Source organism: Mytilus trossulus, chromosome 6 (assembly GCF_036588685.1).
Source record: "Mytilus trossulus isolate FHL-02 chromosome 6, PNRI_Mtr1.1.1.hap1, whole genome shotgun sequence".
NCBI lineage: Eukaryota > Metazoa > Mollusca > Bivalvia > Mytilida > Mytilidae > Mytilus > Mytilus trossulus.
Window position 1 is genome coordinate 76,577,347 of NC_086378.1, and position 16,980 is coordinate 76,594,326.

A 16,980-nucleotide genomic window follows, 5' to 3' on the forward strand; every position below is an offset into this window, starting at 1 on the left:
CTAGAAACAATACGTTACTTTTCAAGCTCGTTCGCTGCGATTACTCGACAAAAGCTTCATATTGTGTCTTGTGGATGATATTTAACACTAGCCTTATGCAGACAACCTGATAATCGGTACCAATAGATCAGATGTTACGACACCACAACATAGGACGAAGGTCTTTTTTTAATTTTTTTTTTATTAAATTTCAATTATACAAAGTGTTAAACACTTTGACTAAAATTAATTTGCTCGTTTGATTTTCCTAAAGTTTTGATTGCGGAAATATGTTATCTCAAAGGTGGATGTAAACTATATGTACTAAGGGAATTTTTTTCAATGTGAATTACAAACTCTAATAAATTCTAATCCACAAGAATTAAATGTACACACTTTTCGTATATCTCAATTAAACTTATGTTCTGTAGTTACTGTGACTAAGTCAGTACAATACTTGTTTTTGTAGTTGGACGACTAAATATTGTCCGTCGTGAAATTATGTCCACCGGACAATTGTTCACATAACAGATATATACAAACTAGTACAGTGCACATGCTGTTAGACTTGCTACAATTCCCTTTCTATTATTTCTCTCTAACTAATTTATAAGAGCCAGCCTCCTGCAGATGTCAGTATAATTGTAATCTCATAGTTAAAGCAGTAAAATTATTAAAGGGGCAAAATTGAAAAAAAAAAGAAGAAAAAACATAATTAGGAAGGGACATCACGGTAGAAAGTCTAACATGCTGTAAAAAGGAACCGTAGACCCCATACTGAATCACATATAAACTAGAGAAAAAGAAAACCCGAAAATACCGTAGCAAAAAAAAAAAAAAACCCAAAAAAATCCAAAACAATCAACACTATGACAAACCCCTTCTCAGCTGGAAAACCAGTGACTTATTTCTCATGTTTTCCAAAAGTTATGTGGTAAAACGTTGCTATATTTTTATCAGAGATATTTAACACATAGATATAGGAAGATGTGGTGTGAGTGCCAATGAGACAACTCTCCATCCAAATAACAATTTAAAAATTAAACCATTATAGGTTTAAGTACGGCCTTCAACACGGAGCCTTGGCTCACACCGAACAACAAGCTGTAAAGGGCCCCAAAATTACTAGTGTAAAACCATTCAAACGGGAAAACCAACGATCTAATCTATATAAACAAAACGAGAAACGAGAAACACGTATATATTACATAAACAAACGACAACTACTGTCTCTTAGGACAGGTGCAAACATTTATATATATATATACAACTCGTCTAAACATCAATCCAACAATGTTGGATCTGTAAATTTGCTTTCGCCAATTTTTGGTTCTTCCCTCGCCGGGATTCGAACCCATGCTACTGTGATATCGTGACACCAAATCGCCTGCACTGCAGCCGTCCCGCTAGACCACACGACCACCTGGGCTCTCAAAATAAAGAGCTTTCGCTGGCCATATGTTACCTTTCCACGTCGGTTTTAATCTAGCGGCGTACTACAGTACATGATATATAAGGCATGAAGATGTTATTGTTACAGATCAGCTAAATTATCTATAGTAAAGGATACTACAAATTAATGTAAGATACAGTCACAGAAAATAATTATATTCATAAGTACGTCTGAGTCAGTGATGTCCAACCCTACAACAGATGTATCCATCGGATCGCCATCAATGATGGTGATACATGGCTGTGTACATAATGTATATACAACTCGTCTATATATATAGTATATATATGTTTCTGATTTTTGCTTTGCGAATTAAAGTAGTATGTTCTGGAAGACTTACTCTCGCACGCCATATACTAGTACATATTTATATACACTTTTTTGTTTGTTAAATCACAGATCTTTGCGAATTTTGTATCATTTCCGTTCCGATTTACATCGTTGATTAACCTTTATTTACCTGTACAGGTAAACTGGAGTATTTTTGAATAAAGATGGCGGAATAGAAGGTTCACCTGCACAGCACTCCCAATATTTTTAGAGTTTTAGTTGTTTTAAAGCACAAAAGGTTTTACAAAAAACTGTACAGTTTCACCCTACACACTTTCTCACGCTTCGTAGTGCATTTTAGAGTTTTAACCTCCTGCAACAAATGACATTTTAAGGTTTTAAATGCGTCATGGTTGAACAATTTTTACCGGTGCTTTTATCCTAAACCTGTAGATAATCCTGTGTGTTCGCTTTTAGTGTATATATTTGACATTTATCGTTTTTAAAAACTTTTATTGATGAGCACTTCGTAAATAGCGCACTAGAAAATATATATTTATTGAGAAGTAACTTTTAAAATACAAAACCGGAAGTGTCAAACTTTTAAATATGGCGTCTCCCATTACTGTGCGGAAGACAAACAGAACGATTGTACGCAAAGAGATATTCACACCCAGTAGAAATGAAACATCGATGAAATATAAACTTAATGAAAGAACAGCATTACTTAAAAAGATAGATGCTGCGAAAAGAGATTTTGATGTTGAAATCGAACTTAAAAGAGGTACTTTGGTGATGTCGTTTACACCAGCTGCATATGAAGTATATAAAAGGGCTATAATCAAATATTATGATGAACATCAGAATAAAACATACATTAAAACTGTCAAATCTAGTAAAACTAGCAATAAGACAATTGGAAAAGCAATAGTAGAGGAATCGTTTTCAATTAGACCGAAAGAAAATATGAATATTAAATGTAGACAATGGTATAGAATCAACATGTTCAATACTACTAGTAGAATGGATATCAATGGGCGTCAATACCAGCAATTTATTTGTGAAGACCTCCCAGAAATCATAAAGACCATAGATATGGCAAATGTGAAACAAATCAATGAAAAGATAATAGAAATATGCGAGCTTGTACTTTCAAATCAGGCAGTGACTGAATATAGTAGTAAGAACCATAATACAGAAGATAATGATTTAAAATGTGAAAACCCAAACAAGTTACAAATAATAGGTAGAAGAAAGAACATTACTACGCCTGAAATTGAAACTAATAAAACACAAAGTGAACAAGAAAATATTGACCCACAAATTAATCATATCAAATGTCCAGCATGTTTTTATGATGTCAACAATGAGGACTCTGTTGAATGTACAAAATGTTGTATGTGGTTACATAAAGAATGCAGTAATCTCACTGAAGAAGAATTTGAAAAACAATCTGAAGACACCAACCTGACATATACTTGCCCATTGTGTGAAAACTTAGAAGATATATTTATAAATGAGAGTTTTATACAGTTTGAACTAGAGAACGACCGAGAGGGAACAAACACACCTCTAAATATAACATTCAATATTGAAGAAGAAGAAGAAGAAGAAAATGCGCACATAGCTATAAACAATAGCAATCAACAACAAGAAAATGAATCAAAAACAGAAGTACATGTATCCTATAATCAACGAGACAATCAAGAACAACTGGTAAATGATATAAATGAAGAGGAAACTAAAGTGAAAACAGTGGTGCCAGATGAACTAAATGAAAACTTACCCACTCACGTAAGCGACCATCTTTCTCATAGCCCGATAAACCTTAAACCGAGGCCAAAAAAAGGGAAAAAGAAAGAAACTATAGAATTAGAACAACAACTCACAGCTAGCAGAGCAAGAATTATCATGCTAGAGGAGCAAAACAGGGACTATGAAAATACAATCAGCCTCATTCACTGTAAATGGAAACAACAAACAACAGGCAAAGAAAAAGATGAAATTCATCAATGGCAAAATTCTGCCTTACAGGACATAAAAACTAAAGTGCAAATGCTAGAAGAGTCAATATCAGCCAAGTTTACAACAATGAATATAGAATTCCAGCACAAATTAGACATTCATGAGATAAAACTAAAGCATGAACTTGAGATCAGAGATCTAAAAACTGAAATAAACATGATGAAACTTCATGATAATAGACCGAACTATGAACAACATGAGAGTAAATGTGCATGTAAAAATAACAATGAAAAATTAGTGAACAATTCTCAGCCAAGCTTACAAAATCATAAATCGTTGATAACTGAGCACAAGACAGAACCACTAATAAATCAACAAAGATATGTACAAAATATAGAAAATACTCAAAACAAGAACCAACATTATATGATGAATCAGCCACAAATGCCTGCTGCAGGACAAAATCAGTTGGGACCTATATTAACAAAGGTATTTCCATTTCAACATTCACATGTACCCATGCAAGGTCAATATCAATTGAGACCAATATTGACACAGAGATTTCCAGGGCCATATCAACAACCACAAGAAATACGTAATATTCAAGGACAAAATCTCATGCACCAAGTGAATTCTTATAGAATGAACAATCAACATAGTAGTATACAGCAAGCAAATATGCCTATGGTAAATCACTTTGGAAATGTGCGACAAAATGACCACCAAAAATACCATCAGCAAAATAAACGAGATTTCCACCAGATACCAACATTTTTAAATCAAAGTAAGGTGAAAGCACCAGAAAGTATGACACTGCCAAATTTAGAGAAATTTAAAACGCAACAACCACGAGTTATTCCGACAGGAAAATATCCAAGAGAACTTCTTAAAAACAATACACACAAGTTGAAATCAAACTGTGATAGACCCAAACAGAAACATTCAGACTCAAGTGAAAGTGAGCAAAACACTAACATTCAAAGTGTAAAAGTAACTGAAAATAATGCAAACTCAGGAAATCAAGAACAAAGAGATTCTACTTCTTTTTTAGAGCACGGCCGAGCCTCAACCTCGAATCATCCGCAAAAAAGGAAATCACTATAGGTACATTAAATATACAAAATGCTAAGTCAAATGAACTTTATTTGAAACAAGTACTAAAGAGATGTGAAATTTTATGTATTCAAGAACATTGGTTATATTCATCTGAGAAACATTACCTGAATGCTGTCAGTAATATGCATGAAGTAGAGGCAAAATCAGTTGATGACAATATCGACACTTCAGATATTATATGTGGAAGAGGTTATGGGGGGGGGTGGCTACGTTCTGGAGAAAAGACATTGACAATGCAGTGAAATATATGCCAGATGGAAATGAACGCATAATTGTACTAACAGTGAATACGAAAGAGCACCCAATATGCTTGATAAATGTTTACATGCCATCAGGAAATGAAAATTGTGATGAGAAATATAAAGATATGCTAGCTCAGCTGGAAGAGATAATTGAAAAATATCAGGAAAAATATCAAATAATGCTTTGTGGAGATTTAAATGCGTCATTGCATAGAGACAATAGATCAAGAGATATGATTTTAAAACAATTTTTAACCAACAACGAATTGGAAATGGTACACAACTATCCAATTAAACCAACATTCTATAACCATAATAAAATATCTAAATCACAGATAGATTATTTTCTTCACAAGAAAGCTGAGAAGAATATAAGGTACACAGTATCTATATCAGACATGGAGCCTCTAAATGTTTCTGACCACACAATTGTCATAGCGAAAGTTGTAGGAACATTGAATAGAAAACAACGGCAAATAACAAAAATAGTTAAACGTCCTGATTGGAGAAAATGTGATAAACAAATATACCAAGAAGCCATCACAACTAAACTGAAAGAAATAGATCTAACTGAAATTCAAACAACATCAGAAGCAATCGAAAATTTAGAGAATATCCTACATCATGCAGGAAACCTTTCTATCCCAAAGTATAGAAAACAAACAGTTGTTACAACAAAAGGCAAAAGTATTTGGAACCAAGATATAAACAATGCTTCTCGAAAATCTAAAGAAGCCTTCTACATGTGGAAGCAAGATACGCAAAATTACGAACTCAAGAATGAAATGCAAACTGCAAAAAGACGATTAAGGAGTGCACAACGTAGGGCACATGCTTCGCAAAGAATAGCACTTACAGAAAAAATTATGAAATCAAGCCAAAGTGATAACAAACTATTTCATAAATTAATTCAAAACCAACGAAGATCTGATACTTCAAATCCTGACATTATGGTATTCAATAAAAACGCCTTAGATAACCCAGAGGAAATTTCAGATGGATGGAGGGACTATTTCTCAGAACTTTTTAATAACAACATTGAGAATGAGACTGGTGCAGAAAAACTTAACCTCGTAAAGATCCAAAATGAAATCATTGAATCTATAGAAAAAGAAAATCTACAACCAATAGAACGAGCAACTGTAGATGAGGTCCAGTCATCAATCTGTAAGATGAAAACAGGAAAGTCACCAGACGTTAATGGAATTAGCTCAGAGCATTTCAAGTATGGACCAGAAGAGATTATACCATTTATAGTATTTATCATCAATTTAATCTTTGACAATCTAGATGTGCCAGAAAAAATTAAATCTGGAACAGTTACTCCAGTATTAAAAACCGGCAAAGACAAGATGTACCCAGAAAATTACAGGGGTATAACAGTTACGAATACTTTTTCAACTGTACTTGAAAGCCTATTAAAAGACAGAATTGAACCAACTCTACTTCCAAAACAAAGTAAATTACAACGTGGTTTCACAGAAAAGGCATCATCTCTAAATACAGCGTTTATTGTTACACAAACAGCAGACTGTTATAAGGAACTTTTGAGAGAACTTTTTCTACTTACCCTTGACGCCCAAAAGGCCTTTGATAAACTCAATCATGAGATACTTTTTAATAACTTATATCATGACGGAATTTGTGGTGGAATTTGGATACTTTTACGTAATCTATATAGAAATATGTCTATACAAGTGAAATGGAATAATAGTCTCTCAGGTGAAGTGAAAGTAACACAAGGTGTAAGACAAGGAGCAAAATTGTCAACAATGTTATATAAGAGATATAATAACAATATACTGAAAGCATTAGAAAGATCTGAAATTGGAGCTGAAATAGGAAACATAAAAGTAATGGCCCCAACGTGTGCTGACGACATAGCTGTATTGGCAGAAAACCAACATGAAGTACAAGCATTATTAGACATTGTTGAAAACTGTACAAAAAGAGACCTAGTAACTATAAACCCAGACAAGTCAGATTTGGTACCGATCACTAAATGTCAAAGTAACTTTTCGGTATACCTTGGAAAAGATGAGATAACCCAAAAGAGTGAAACAAAACATCTAGGACTAATACGAAATAGTAAAAACAAGCTGAACACTGAAGATCGACTAAAACTAGCAAGGAAAACTCTGTATGCTTTACTTGGACCTGGACTACATGCAAGGAAAGGCATGTCTCCAATAGTAGCCTATAAAATATGGAAAACATATGTCATACCACGAGCATTATATGGAATAGAAGTAATGAATTTCACTGAGTCAGATATCCTGAAATTAGAGCGACTACAGTTGAAAGTATGTAGACAAATTCAGGGTCTTCCAGACAGGACAGCAAATATTGCCACTTACTCACTTCTAGGAGTGGAGCCAGTCGAGGTTGTAGTAGACCGATTGATATTAACATTTCTAGGAAATCTCCTTCACAACAAAGAAACTTTAGAATTCAAAATTTTAGAAAGACAATTAAGTATGGCAAAACGCAATGGACAAAGTTACATTATTAAGGCTATTCAGAGATTAGAGAAATATGGTTTACCAGAAATTGAAACATTATTAGAGAAGGAATTAGATACTCTGAAATGGAAAAAAACAGTAAAGAAACATATAATACACTACTGGGATGTTAAGTGGCAAGAAGAGAAACAACAGAAGTCAACCTTGAAACTACTAAATATTCAGTCATATGCTATAGGAAATGCTCATCAGATATGGAAATCTGTACCAAACTGTCATATTGAGGTGAAAAAAGCTGAAGTAAAAGCCAGACTGCTTACAGGAACTTATACTTTACAAGTTAATAAAGCCAAGTTTAGTAATAATAAAGAAACAGCAAAATGTAAAATGTGCCAAAATGATACAGAAGATTTAGAACATTTTTTATTGATATGTGATAGATTAGAGGATGTACGAAGAAATCACTTGAACACTCTAAAATGCTATCTAGAAAACATTAAAAAAGGAACATACGAAGATCTTGATAATAGACAACTAATGAAACTTATTCTTGACTCTACATGTGAAAGTGTGAGAACATCTATTCGCTTTAAAAAGGACAACTATACTGATATTGAACAAATAACAAGGACATTATGTTATGGACTACATGTGAGGAGAACTTATCTCCTAAAAGATGAAACATAAGAAGTAATATTATAGACAGTGTGTAAATAGACTTAAAGTATGCCAAATGAACAATGCTTTTAGTATACGCAATAGCCAAGGGTGGTGGGAAACTGTACAGTTTAACGTAAGTTGTAAATATATATATCCTTTCTTAGACTATACTTTAAAATTTATGTATCCCTTTGGGAGTGCTCCTGAGAGAGGAGGAAATTACCAGTAACAGTAACAGTATTGCCAAGCAGCGCCGCCATTTGTAAACAATGTACGATGTGTCCGTCAAAATGAATTCATTTTTATGTTCCAATGTTTTCATATTCATTTTGTCACTGATCATCCCATCAGCAAGTTCGATAAGCACAGGTGAGACGTAAAGACATGATTATTGACAAAATATTAATCAATCCAGAGACATATATGTGTATATATGTCTCTGATCAATCACAGAATATATGTTTACAAAAAAAAATTAAAACACAAAAATACTGAACTCCGAGGAAAATTCAAAAAACAAAGTCCTAAATCAAATACAATATATTGCTTCTTCGCTCCGGTTAAACTTTCTTTGTATTAAAGAACACGAACGATAATTTCAAGTTATATTTATCACTTGTGTACCCGGCATACCTACACGAAATAATATCACCGTGCACATGTATCATCAGTACAGCGGATATAGGTACTAACCAATCGGGCATGATCGATTGTGACCTTACACGGTAACGAAAATCTGGGTTTTGCTTTTATCAATATTCAATGTACATTTCTCAACTTGTGAAAATCCTGCACCCAAATAATTTTCGCACTCGATTTTTTCCTATTTATAAAACAACTTTGATATTCTTATAAGAGCAATTAACTTGTACATGCACAAATGGTTGTGAAGGTCAACACAAACTTTCAATTTCGATACAGTTTTCGAAACATTTACATGTTTTATCAGATGAAAGCTTCATGTAATACAGGGCAAAAGTAATAGTAACCATTTATAATCCTACCTGTGATGACTCATTCCTTGAAACTTTTGAGTAATACACGAGTATGAAAATAAAGTTTTTGTGTACGGTGTAAAGCAACATAGCTATGCACTGTACAGAAGATTTTTTGTGGTCAGCTAAACACCGAAATTAGCGCTTCTTTCGGAATAAAATATCGAAAAATAACATAATTATATATTAAAGATACTAATGCCAATCATGGAAACAGCTATACTTATTACACACACACACAGTGGCCTTCTATCAGAAAAAGAGTTGCAATGAATATAGAATTATATTGGATGAGATGAGGGCCTACTTCTTTTACAAGTATTTGCACATGTTTTTAGTAATCGTTCTTGTTTTTGGAAAATAATGAGACATGTCTAAACACCAACCTCCGACCAAATCATTTCTTAAAACAACAAGTATGTTTATATTGAAGTACACATTGATATTATGTGAACAAAACAAAGATTTCCGATACCGTATAGAGGTCAAAATATCCCACGCCCTCTTGGTTAGTACCTATATCCGCTGTACGATGATACACGGTGAATATTGTTTTACTAGACAATTTCGTATGCTTCAAATAATATAGTTATAAATTGAAAAAAATGTATACTCGTCTAGCAGATTTATATCCTGCATGACTATCTAGAACTGTTATCTGGAACTGTTTTGCCATTATTTTTCTATTCATATTTACACAAAAATTGGTTGCACAGAACGTACGTTTTTCTATTAACTAAAAAAGTATAAGTCTGTTAGTTCCTTTACACAGTAACAGTGTTATAACCAGCACAATCTTTTATCTTATCTCTGACAAAGACAAATATACAATATAATATTTTTGTTTCAGTGTATTTAACAACATCATGTAACCAGACCGTTGCCATAACAACTGGCATATCGCTGCAGTCCAGTACAGCATTATCTTACCCTAACTCTATGAACTGTTACCTCGCTGTCACAGTACCCACGAACTATAAAGTAGTAGCTGTCTTTAGGTATGTTATACAATTGCTGATGCAGAAACATTCCAAATCGTATATTTACATATATAATCAAGGAATTTATAGATACTTATTGCCAATAAGTTATTGGTGATTTTCTCTTGTTCAATACGGTAAGGGAATTTTATACCATCTTATTTCTGTACTGCAGTATACATTTTTACCCTTTTTTTTTTTTTTTTAAATATTGGCACCTTTATTAATCAGTCATGAGAAGTAAGGTCATGTGTTATTCCCTTGATTCATGTACATTTTTCTTTCTTTTTTTTCCCTCACAAACTGCATGTGGATATGTTTATTCTGTTTTAAATGACAATAAAGCTATTCTTATACCAGCTTATACAGATATAGATTTAAGTACTTATATTGTAATCCTTGCTCATCAATTGGACAGTTTTCTCTGCTCATTTGTACTTGGATAAGGTATAAAATCATTGTAAATAAAATATAGTTTCATCGTGATTAAACAAAGCTTTGTCTATACATGTAGCTGTGCGAGATTCTATAAATTGTATCATTTGTTATTAAGTTTTGTTTTCTTAAAGGACTAAAAATTAAATTTCCTCTGGTTCGACTTATGCTGGTTTTTACGCATTTATATTGAAGTTTCCTGTTTACGAGAATATAACCTATTGTTATGATTCTTATCCTTTCCCTTTCCACAAATGGCAAGGATCATTAAATATTAAGACAGACTCCGTACGATGCAGTGAGATATCGTCAGTATATGATTAGATGTATGGTGAGATATCGTCTGTATATGTAATATGATTAAATGTACAGTGAGATATCGTCGGTAAATGTAATATGATTAGATGTACAGTGAGATATCGTCAGTAAATGTAATAAGATCGTATTGATTTTCAATGATGAATGATGTCCTTTCAATGTTTCTATTGGTCCAAGTTGCCAGATTGCAAAAGTTCGATGCTATACTGATCATGTTACTAGCATAAATCACTTACTGTAAATTCAGATATTATTGCGTGCATTAATTATTGTGATTTTGTCATTTAAGACTTAAATGCGATTTTAATTTTTACGATTTTAAGAAAAATCCTGTAAAACCCGTATAAAATATTTCAAAATGCGAGTTTAAATTATTGCGTTTACAACTCATTCGCATTTTTCGCAATAATAAAAACCTCGCAATAATTTCTGAATTTACAGTATATAATTGACGCGTTTGGTGTAACCGACAATTAAATGTGACATTTGATAGATTGAAATTAACCTCTAATTATAATATAAATATTTGATTTAAGAAAGCTCGAGTTTAACCCTTTACAGTACTTAGTATACGAGGAAAAGTCATAATTCTTGATTTTTTTAGACGATATGAAATTGAGGATCAACTGAATGGCGTTTGTAACGACATTGTCAATTTTTATGATGGAGTGGACACCTCTTCCAGTCCGTTGAATTTGGATCACAACTGTGGATATATAGCGCCAACCAACATAACATCTACTGGAACTTCACTCACTGTTCAACTGGTTACCGACTCAACAGTCACGAACAGAGGCTTTGATCTTATACTTTCGGCATTTTCATATGGTAAGAGAAATGATCCAAAAAAATAAAATTAAAAAAACACACTTGTAGAAAATATACAAAATATGGAATGCTATTACCTATTTTTGGATGTTAATGAAATTAAGAAACCTACTCACTAGTTTGTCAACATGTCTTCGGATTTTATTATGATTTCCATAACAAATTTTCTTCCAAACTGTCCTTTCTAAATAACCGAACTTGGAATAAACATGTTAGTCAGATGTCTTTTTTCCATTCTGTAGCCTACGACATAAATGTCGCGGAAGCGACACATGGCGATTACACATTCCGTCGTCTTTGGCATCGTCAACATTTTTAGCTGTTCCCCAAATCGCCATGTCCTACTGTCTCCATACTCGTTAAACAGTTGTTGTTTGATTGCCAATGGAAGAGAGAGAGAGAGAGATGTTCACCTTAAAACCAAAAACCTTGGTCTCTGAAGAGCATTAAACTTGTTTAAACAGTTTGTCACTTCATAATTATATTATTAAACTTTGATTTTTGTAGCACCCTGTTCAAGTAACCAATTTAGCTGTACCAACTCACTGTGTATTTCATCCTCACTAAAATGTGATAATTATGACCAGTGTGGAGATCAGTCTGACGAATCGGACTGTACAGGTAATTAGTAACAACAACTGAAGATAATTCATTGTACATCTAATCATATACTGACGATAATTCATTGTACATCTAATCATATACTGACGATATCTCACTGTACATCTAATCATATACTGCCGATATCTGACTGCACATCTAATCATACATACTGACGATATCTCACTGCACATCTAATCATATACTGACGATATCTCACTGTATATCTAATCATATACTGATGATATCTCACTGTATATCTAATCATATACTGACGATATCTCACTACACATCTAATCATATACTAAAGATATCTCACTGCACATCTAATCATATACTGACGATATCTCAATGCACATCTAATCATATACTGACGATATCTCACTACATCTAATCATATAACATTTACTGACGATATCTCACTGTATTTCTAATCATATTACATTTACTGACGATATATCCCTGTAAATCTAATCATATTACATTTACTGACGATATCAGACTGCACATTTAATCATATTACATTAACCGACGATATCTGACTGCACATATAATCATATTACATTTACTGACGATATTTCACAGTACATCTAATCATATTACATTTACTGACGATATCTGACTGCACATCTAATCATATTACATTTACCGACGATATCTGACTGCACATCTAAACATATTACATTTACTGACGATATCTAACTGCACATCTAATCATATTACATTTACCGACGATATCTGACTGCAAATCTAATCATATTACATTTACCGACGATATCTCACAGTACATCTAATCATATTACATTTACCGACGATATCTTACTGTACATCTAACCATATTACATCTACCGACGATATCTGACTGCACATCTAATCATATTACATTTACTGACGATATCTCACAGTACATCTAATCATATTACATTTACCGACGATATCTTACTGTACATCTAATCATATTACATCTACCGACGATATCTGACTGCACATCTAATCATATTACATTTACTGACGATATCTGACTGCACATCTAATCATATTACATTTACCGACGATATCTCACTGCACATTTAATCATATTACATTTACCGACGATATCTCACTGTACAACTAATCATATTACATTTACTGACAATATCTCACTGAACATCTAATTATATTACATTTACCGACGATATCTCACTGTACATCTAATCAAATTACATTTGCTGACGATATCTCACTGTACATCTAATATTACATTTACTGACGATATATCGCTGCACATCCGATCATATTACATATACAGACGATATCTCACTATACATCTAATCATATGACATATACAGACGATATCTCACTGTATATATAATATGATTAGATGTACAGTGAGATATCGTGCTTAACTACAGACGATATCTCACTGTACATCTAATCATATTGTATATACTGACGATATCTCACAGTTATCATATTCATATTACATCTACTGGCGATACGTCACTGCACATGGAATCATACTAGAATGACATACAATCTCTCATCGAACAGATAATCAAAAGTAATGGCAATCTCTCTCTACATGATATTGAATATATTGCATTGCGCAGGTACTTGCATTCACACTAAAATAATACTCAAGCTCGAAAATCAATGTCGTTGAGATGACCAACGATAACCTACAATTACAGATACTCAATATACTATCAATTTATTTCTATTCCGTTATATTTGGGGTTTCCCTTATCTTTTTCTATCTTTAGTAACTGTGGTTTGTAGAACAAGTTTCGAAGTTGCCATGAGAAAACCAAACCTACATTTTGACTTGCCTCTTATTTCGCCATATAGATAGATTAGAAATGTTTTAAATTCGGACGAATTTATGAGAGAGAATTTAAATAACAAACAGAACAGTTATTCATAGATATGGTACTTACTAATGCTCTTTTCAAGTACACTTTCAATATTTCGGAAATCAATTTAAAAAAAAAAAGATAGATTTTTGCTAATGAGAGGTTTGAGTGTTGTGATAGATATAGGAAGATGTGGTGTGAGTGCCAATGAGACAACTCTCCATCCAAATAGCAATTTAAAAAGTAAACCATTATAGGTTAAAGTACGGCCTTCAACACGGAGCCTTGGCTCACACCGAACAACAAGCTATAAAGGGCCCCAAAATTACTAGTGTAAAACCATTCAAGATAGTTTGCATTCTGTAAAGTTTTCCCATCACGTTTTGACTACAAGTAACAAGAAGATTCTTATATTGGGTTTGATTATGAACCCACAAAGTCTACCAACGCAAAACATTAATAAATTCATAGTTTTTAATTACTTGATGGAACAAATATATAGACACGTATTTTAGTATTTAATGTTTGGATATATCTCAACTTCGTGTAAATATGCTTAAAACCATTTAGCGGCATAAGTGATCAAGCAGTCTAGAAAATTCTATCAATTGTCTGTCTACAATGAGGCTGTTAGTTCGAAGCACGTTCATAGTGAGATGTGTTCGACTTAGATCTCACTTTACAAGTTTTCCAGCCGAGATTTGATGATTCTCGATCTCCAGGTCTGCCAGATTTCTCCACCAAAATGAATAGACCATCATGAAATGACCATCTAATTTAAATAATTGCATGTATTGTATAAAGATGTCAAAATTTCATACTTGTTAAAACATACTTCCTAACTATTTCAGATGCAGAATTGGCAAACTCAGAATCCAGTGATAACTCAGCGTTGATAGCAGGGATTGCCATTGGTGTCGGTTCGGTCGTCGTCATATGCGTTTTAATTGGTATCTATGTATACCGCCAATATAGATGGAAGATGTTCTTAAAGGATCCACTTCCTATTATACAACAATGGGATAATCAAAGTAATTATCCACTGACTAGGAAATATTACAAAACTTATAACGATGGATACCATTCCATGAAGAACGGATCTGATCCCAACATGTCTTCATCTCAGGACAGACCTAGTACTCCTAATTCAGGAGGAAGTTCAAGTAAAAGCATTATTAAAATTCCAAAGTCTGGAGATTCGATTGCATGAAACAATATTTTGGTGTCCATGCAGTTTTTAGCAAACTTAGGGATTTTTGTTTAAAAATTTCTTAGTTTAACAAATAGTTATAAATTTCTATATCGACAATTTAAAAAAAAATGCAAAAAAATATTTTAAATATTTTATTTCCTCTAACAATCAACTGAGTGATTTTTATATCTTTTTTCATTCAAAGTATGGTACTATTAATCCAAGTCTCAAAGTATATGTGTATTATATAGAAATGAAAAAAATTTAAAAAGAAATATTCTTTAACACATTTAATTAGAGGGGAGGCAAATTCGTTAGTCCTCATCATTATAATCCCATTAAACATAAATTTGACATCTTTTTTTTCAACTTACTTTCAAATTATTTGTTACTAATTTGTTTTGTTCAAAGTTTACCAAATTTGTCAAAATGATTAAGCAGAGAGAGGGAAAGAGAGAAAGAGAGAGATTTCTAACCGAAACATGAAGATTACCTTCAATCATTTAAGAATTTTGTGATATAGACTGATAATTTATTGAAAACTTATTTGTGTTTCTACATTTGTAATTTTTTTTATAGTTTTTTTTTAAATGTATTTCGCTGGCGAAAACCTTTTTATTATTAAAAAAAATATTTTTTGATTTGTGTTGCAAGTTTTATAAAAGAATACAGAAATTTATCCCCGGCTTAGTATATATCTAGGATTTTGATTGGTTAACGCACGTCGTTAAAAAAACCCATAGTCCCTGGGTGTTGCTAACCCAATTCCCCGGACGTTGCTAACCATTATCCCGGGGAACTTCGCGATAATGCATATTTTAAGGTTTTTCTTGTCGTAGAACACACCGAGGGGTGTCAGGATTAATCAAATGAAAGACCGACCGTAGTGAGGTCTTTCTTTTAGCAATCCTGACAACCCGAGGTGTGTTCTACGACAAGAAAAACCTTAAAATATGCATTATCTGACTTATATACCGTAAAAAAAATAATTATTTTTTATAAAGATTTGCAAAATCTAGTATCCTATTTTACCGACAACACTAAAGTGGGATATTCCTTTCTAATGCGTTCAGGTTTTAGTACGCCCTACGGCTCATTTAAAATGTGAAATAAAACTCACTCATTAATCTAGATATAAACCTTTTAAAAAATATTATCCATACATAACTTCTTTTCCAGTGTATACTTTGTCTAGGTTGTTGAATGTACATTGATATACCAAATTGTGAGAGGCTACCTTGACTATGCGTTGTTGTTTGTATCATTACTACCAGGACTATGTTTTGTTGTTTGTATCATTACTACCAGGACTATGTGTTGTTGTTTGTATCATTGCTATCAGGACTATGTTTTGTTGTTTGTATCATTACTACCAGGACTATGTGTTGTTGTTTGTATCATTGCTATCAGGACTATGTTTTGTTGTTTGTATCATTGCTACAAGGACTATGTTTTGTTGTTTGTATCGTTGCTACCAGAACTATGTGTTGTTGTTTGTATCATTACTACCAGAACTATGTTTTGTTGTTTGTATCATTACTACCAGGACTATGTGTTGTTGTTTGTATCATTGCTATCAGGACTATGTTTTGTTGTTTGTATCATTGCTACAAGGACTATGTTTTGTTGTTTGTATCATTGCTACCAGAACTA

At 32.9% G+C, this 16,980-nt stretch overlaps 2 protein-coding genes across 2 annotated transcripts; both read left to right on the plus strand.

Moving 5' to 3' along the window:
- Positions 1-1,890: 1,890 nt before the first annotated feature.
- On the plus strand, positions 1,891-15,964 carry LOC134721877 (neuropilin and tolloid-like protein 1). Its single transcript, XM_063585141.1, has 6 exons — positions 1,891-1,909; positions 8,384-8,516; positions 9,993-10,140; positions 11,480-11,703; positions 12,211-12,324; positions 14,987-15,964. The coding sequence occupies exons 2-6, from the start codon at positions 8,417-8,419 to the stop codon at positions 15,343-15,345; spliced, it is 945 nt and encodes a 314-aa protein (XP_063441211.1). The 5' UTR covers positions 1,891-1,909; positions 8,384-8,416; the 3' UTR covers positions 15,346-15,964.
- Positions 2,312-4,771, plus strand: LOC134723019 (putative uncharacterized protein DDB_G0282133). The gene has a single exon (XM_063586649.1). The coding sequence runs from the start codon at positions 2,312-2,314 to the stop codon at positions 4,769-4,771; it is 2,460 nt and encodes an 819-aa protein (XP_063442719.1).
- Positions 15,965-16,980: the final 1,016 nt, after the last annotated feature.

Excerpts from the sequence above, each read along its gene's own strand:
- LOC134723019 (XM_063586649.1), top strand. The coding sequence starts at position 2,312 with ATGGCGTCTCCCATTACTGTGCGGAAGACAAACAGAACGATTGTACGC.
- LOC134721877 (XM_063585141.1), top strand. The coding sequence starts at position 8,417 with ATGTACGATGTGTCCGTCAAAATGAATTCATTTTTATGTTCCAATGTT. Across the intron at positions 10,141-11,479 it reads AAAGTAGTAGCTGTCTTTAG|ACGATATGAAATTGAGGATC; the intron begins GTATGTTATACA and ends TGATTTTTTTAG. Across the intron at positions 12,325-14,986 it reads TGACGAATCGGACTGTACAG|ATGCAGAATTGGCAAACTCA; the intron begins GTAATTAGTAAC and ends TAACTATTTCAG.